The sequence below is a fragment of the Hevea brasiliensis genome, chromosome 11 (assembly GCF_030052815.1).
Source record: "Hevea brasiliensis isolate MT/VB/25A 57/8 chromosome 11, ASM3005281v1, whole genome shotgun sequence".
Taxonomy (NCBI): Eukaryota; Viridiplantae; Streptophyta; class Magnoliopsida; order Malpighiales; family Euphorbiaceae; genus Hevea; species Hevea brasiliensis.
The window spans coordinates 82,845,387-82,850,652 of record NC_079503.1 but is presented as its reverse complement, the minus strand read 5'-3'; the positions used below and the strand labels follow the sequence as shown (position 1 = coordinate 82,850,652).

Below are 5,266 nucleotides of genomic sequence, written 5' to 3'. Positions count from 1 at the left end.
TGAATTAATTAAATTATTATATTTTAAAAATCAAATTAAATCAAAATAAATAAAAAATTAAACCGAATCAGATCACTCTATTTCAGTTCAATTTGATTCAAACTGATCGGTTTTTGAGTTTTGATGTGTTTTTAATTGAGACTTGATTTTTAAATTATTTAGTCTGATTTTAACTTTGATTTGAACCTAATAGTTATTAATCAAAGAAATTAAATAATTTATATATATATAATTGTATATAATTTATAAATTCTCTATAAAAATAAATCAATTTAAAAATTAATAAAACAATTCGGTTCGGATTGGTTTAATCGAATTTTTTTTCTCTTCAAAATCAAACCGAACTGAATTATTTTAAAAATTTAACTAAATTACAGAACTAAAATGATTTAGTTCTATTTATTTGGTTCAAATTAAATAATGCTCACCCCTAGACGCTCATGTATTGCTTTAATCTTATATATTAGTTCCATCAAAGAAATTACAGTTATAAAGATACAAAATCGGACTTAGTATAAGCAATAAGCAATTGAGGTCCTCTCCTATGTAGATATCTCCATGGCTTCAAAAGGGAACTTGGTATGATTCATGTGAGAAATTTTAAGTTGCATAGCCAGAGAGACTTATCTCTTCTAAAGGAAAGAGCATGTTCTTTGTTGCTTGCGTGGTTTCTTCTTTGGTTTTCGTGGTCGCAAAGCTACCTTTATTGCTGAATCAAACACAGCCTTCACATTCTGAAAAACCAAGCAGCAACAAAGGGTTATATATGTTACGATTTGATCAATACACAGAAATAGGCCTACCTGTTGAGTTTTTGAACTGCACTCTATGTACACTACGGCTCCGATCATTTTCTTCAGTTCTTCGCCCTGGTCATCAATCTCACAAGTCAAAATTAAATTTTACAAGTACGATGTGATTAGTTTTGGATGAAAGTTGGCTTGCCTGAGCTGTTGTTATTGGTGTTGTTCCAGATTGATCAATCAAGTACCGCTTATCTTCTCGCAAATCTGCATTTAAGTTGACACTTTCAGATTCAGATATGAAAATTTCAAAGCAAGAATTGATTTCTAAGGCGTGAAAATGCTAGCGAAGTAATAAATTGCTTACCAAGCTTGGTTCCTACAAGCACAATTGGCACATTTGGAGCGTAATGTTTTAACTCTGGGATCCACTGCCAGTGATGAAAATTCAAGAAAGAATATATTTCAGAAAAAAAGAAGTTCAAGAAAAAAATATTAGAGCATGGACAAGAAATGGGAAGACCATTTTGTATATGTTCTCGTAACTGGCCTTGCTAACGAGAGAAAAAGCCAACAAAAACACATCAGCTCCTCTGTAACTGAGTGGCCTCAGCCTGTTATAATCTTCCTGCCCTGCCATACACAAAGAAAGTTCACATATATTCTTGCATGCCCTGCTCTGCCTAACTGATTATCCACTGAATTCAGAAATGATATGAACTAAATTACCAGCTGTGTCCCATAATCCAAGATTCACTGTGCTACCATCTACCACCACATTAGCGCTGAAATTGTCAAATACTGTGGGAACATAATCCTATCCAAAGTGAAACAAGAAGGAAAATTCCATCCCTTAATCTCTAAACAGTCACTATATATATTTTTCACTTGGAAAAATTCCATAATCATCAAATTTAAAAGAAAAGAAAGCATATCATACCGTTGGAAAGGTATTACTAGTGTAGGAAATGAGCATGCAAGTCTTTCCCACAGCACCATCCCCTACTGTCACGCACTTGACAAATCTTGCTGTACTCATTTTGTGTAGCCTCTCAAGCTAAACTTCTAATCTTTATATATATATATATAAATGTATAGTTTGTTTCTTCTCTACTTGTACATAGAACGATAATAATAGAAGATGTATATGAGAAGTATGCATGAAAATGATAGGAAGATAAAGGCTTTTAACAACCCACAAGCCTAACATCACTCACTGTAGCTTAAATTCGTCAAAAATAAAATGATTGCAGAAGATCTTTTCTTTTCTTTAAGTGCAAGGACAGAGCTAGAAGGTGGTAACAAAGTAGGTTTGGTGCTGGTTGTTAGTTGAGTTAAGTGTTGGAAAAGGAAGGAAATAAATGATAATGAAAATGAAAGAATTGCTTTATCAACTAATGCACAATGATAGTGTGATGGAAGTTAAAAGAAAGAAATATGCTAATATCATAAACAAAGTCAAAAAGTTTGTAACCTAAAACCAGTACATTTAGTGGTTGTCACCATCATTTTCAGGTGGTTCATGGACCCATTTTTGTTATGCAACTGTGCAAGGTCCAAAGAGAGGAGATAACTGTACCGTCCACATCAAGATAAATAAATCTCTTTAATAATCTATCTGCTCTATTATGAATTAAAGATAAAAAAATATGAATTTTATTTATTTAATATACAAATTTTCCTATGCGTAAGGTAGTTTAGATTTAGGATGGATCAAATTTAGGCAAAAATTTTCGGTCTGTCTATCTCGTTGGGGGAATGGGATCCTACAAGTTGGGAATTGGGGATGGATGATTTTGAAGTTTTTGGGGTGATTATCTGTGTTGTTGAGCCAGGAAACAATTGATCATGGGCTAGATGTTGGCCAACATCGAATTGGCTCACATGAGTAACTTGGGCTACAAATCCATCCCACTGGGGCGACAGATTGAATATGATGGGATAAGTTCGGCCTGATGGTGAGTTTGGTGAAAAGAAGCTATAAAGCAAAATGAAAGTGCATCATGTGATGCACGTTATTACGTTTAAAAGGATTATAAAGCTTTTAAAATATACAAAAATGTATAATATATAGTATAAATTTTTTTTTTATAAATTTTTTCAATTAACAAGACTCGTTAAGTAATTATTGTTAAAATTAAAAGAGTTAAAACTAGTCGAATAGGTAAAAAAATAATCATTTTACTTTCCAATTTCTACTATTTCTTTACATAAATCAGCCATAATAAATAAATTTCTAAATGTGGATGATTAGAAAAAAAAAAAAATCTAAGTATATTTTTAGCCCGATTTATATAAATAAATATAATAAAGCTCAACTTTAAAATAGGTTCATATCATATTCCCATATAATTTTTTATATTAGTGTCACTTGATATTATAGAAAAGCCATATAAAAAATTTAACAATAAAAATTTTTCCCTTAAGCCGCTTAATTTATAAATATTTATAAAGAGTTTATATTTTTAAAAAGTATTTGAAGAATTTTAAAACAAATCTATTACTTAAAAAAAAATAATAATAACCTACTCCAAAAAAAACAAACTATAAAGTAACAAGAAAGTGCTTAAAACTCAATTATACTCCTATATTTATTGGGTAAATTTAATTTAGTTATTTTTAATTTTTATTCAATTTAATTTAAAAGTTTCAATTCAACCTCAATTTTGTCTAAAAATAAAAAAAAAAATTTTTTAATTTTTATACTTAAATCAAGAAATCAAGAAATTTAATATCAAAATTAATAAATTTAACTTCTTGATTTTTATTTAAATGAAGAAACTTAGCTTATAAATTTTAATTTTTGAGCTAAATTGAATTTAAATTAAAATTTTTAGACTAATTTAAATAAAAAGTTAAAATTAGCTAAATTTAACTTTGTCAACAAGCACAGGGGCTAAATTAAACAATTTATCAAATGAAAATGCATCAATTTGATGCAACCTGTTAACATTTAAAAAGAATAGAATACTATTTAGTCTCTATATTTTAATAAAATTAACTATTTAATCTCTATATTTTTAAAAAATATATATATAATTTAATCTATATATTTTGCTTTCGTTAGACTATTTAATTCCTAAATCAATTTTTTTCGCAAGTCAATAATGGTTAAATTGCTATTTAATCCTTCTATTTTAGTGAAACTAATTAGTTAGTCTTTATATTTTGAAAAAAATACATTAATTAATCTCTATAGTTTAAATTCGTTAACTATCTAGTTTCATAATTATTTTTTATTCCTAAATTACTCCTATCTTCCCCCATTTATTTTTCCCTTATCTTTCATTATTTATCTCTCTTCATGTTTCTTCTTCTCTGTACCTATACTCGTTCTCTCCTCATTTTCTCTTTATTTTCATCAGTTAATAAAAATGATATAAGTTGTTCATACAAAAAAGTTAATCAATTTCATTAAATTTATAAGTAATCAAGGAAAATTATTTTATAGTAGATAAATCACAAAAATGAAGTCAAAGAAAATAGAAATTAAAAAGGAATATAAATTCAAATTTAATCTCTATTTAGAAAAATTATTATTTTTATATAATAATATGTTTTTTAAAATATATAGACTAATTAATTAATTTTATTAAAATAATGAGACTAAATAATAATATTTTTTAAAATATAAAAATTAACTAATTAGTTTTCTTAAAATAGAGAGATTAAATATTAATTCGAATAGCATAAATAATAAAAAAAAATTGTCATCAGCTGACTATTTTAATAAAATTAAAATATATAAATTAAATAAGATATTTTTAAAAAATATAAAGTTTAAATAAACAATCTCATTAAAATATAAAAATTAAATAATAATTTTTCTAAAAGAATATAAAGGTCTTACAATATATTAAAAAATATAATATTTTAAAATAATAATAAGAAAAAAATCCGATAATCTGGTGATGTAAGAACACTAAACCAATCAGTGGATTTTTTTTTTTTTTTTTAAGTTTCCTCTAACTTAAATTAATGCAAAATCTCAAATGTAAAATCTCAAAATTTGAAAAATATTTTAATATTATGAATATTATTTCTATCTTTTATTATCTAAAAATAATTAAGTTATTAATGAATAGATGAAACAAAAAAAATAATCCCTTCCCGTCCGAAATTATACAAGATCCTCTTGAAGATTAAACAATTTTATCGAATTGAGTATGATTACATGCATGATGCCATCTATCATGTCAGAAATATCAATGAACCCAATTATTGAAATTGTTCAAAAAATATATATTTTTTTTAATTTCTAAAATCTATTTTTTAGCTCAAAATTTCTTACTAACTGGGTGAAAACAAAAACATTATTCTAAAACCAACTAATAAAACACTAATTCATATTATAAACTCTAAACATTATATATATATATATATATAAGTGGCATAAAATATATGTAAGATAACACAAATTAATTAAAAAAAATAATAAAAATAATATAAAGTGAATCTTCTTACATTATTTTTTAAGCTTTGTCATCATTAAGTCGAAGTCATCTATTATCTTGTCCAATAAT

At 26.1% G+C, this 5,266-nt stretch overlaps 1 protein-coding gene across 1 annotated transcript; it reads right to left on the bottom strand.

The window, feature by feature from the left end:
• Positions 1 to 413: 413 nt before the first annotated feature.
• Positions 414 to 1,841, bottom strand: LOC131170653 (rac-like GTP-binding protein RAC13). Its single transcript, XM_058130242.1, has 7 exons — positions 1,684 to 1,841; positions 1,473 to 1,560; positions 1,267 to 1,376; positions 1,111 to 1,174; positions 946 to 1,010; positions 804 to 869; positions 414 to 734 (listed from the first exon to the last, which is right to left on the bottom strand). The coding sequence occupies exons 1-7, from the start codon at positions 1,780 to 1,782 to the stop codon at positions 633 to 635; spliced, it is 594 nt and encodes a 197-aa protein (XP_057986225.1). The 5' UTR covers positions 1,783 to 1,841; the 3' UTR covers positions 414 to 632.
• Between the last annotated feature and the right edge of the window lie 3,425 nt (positions 1,842 to 5,266).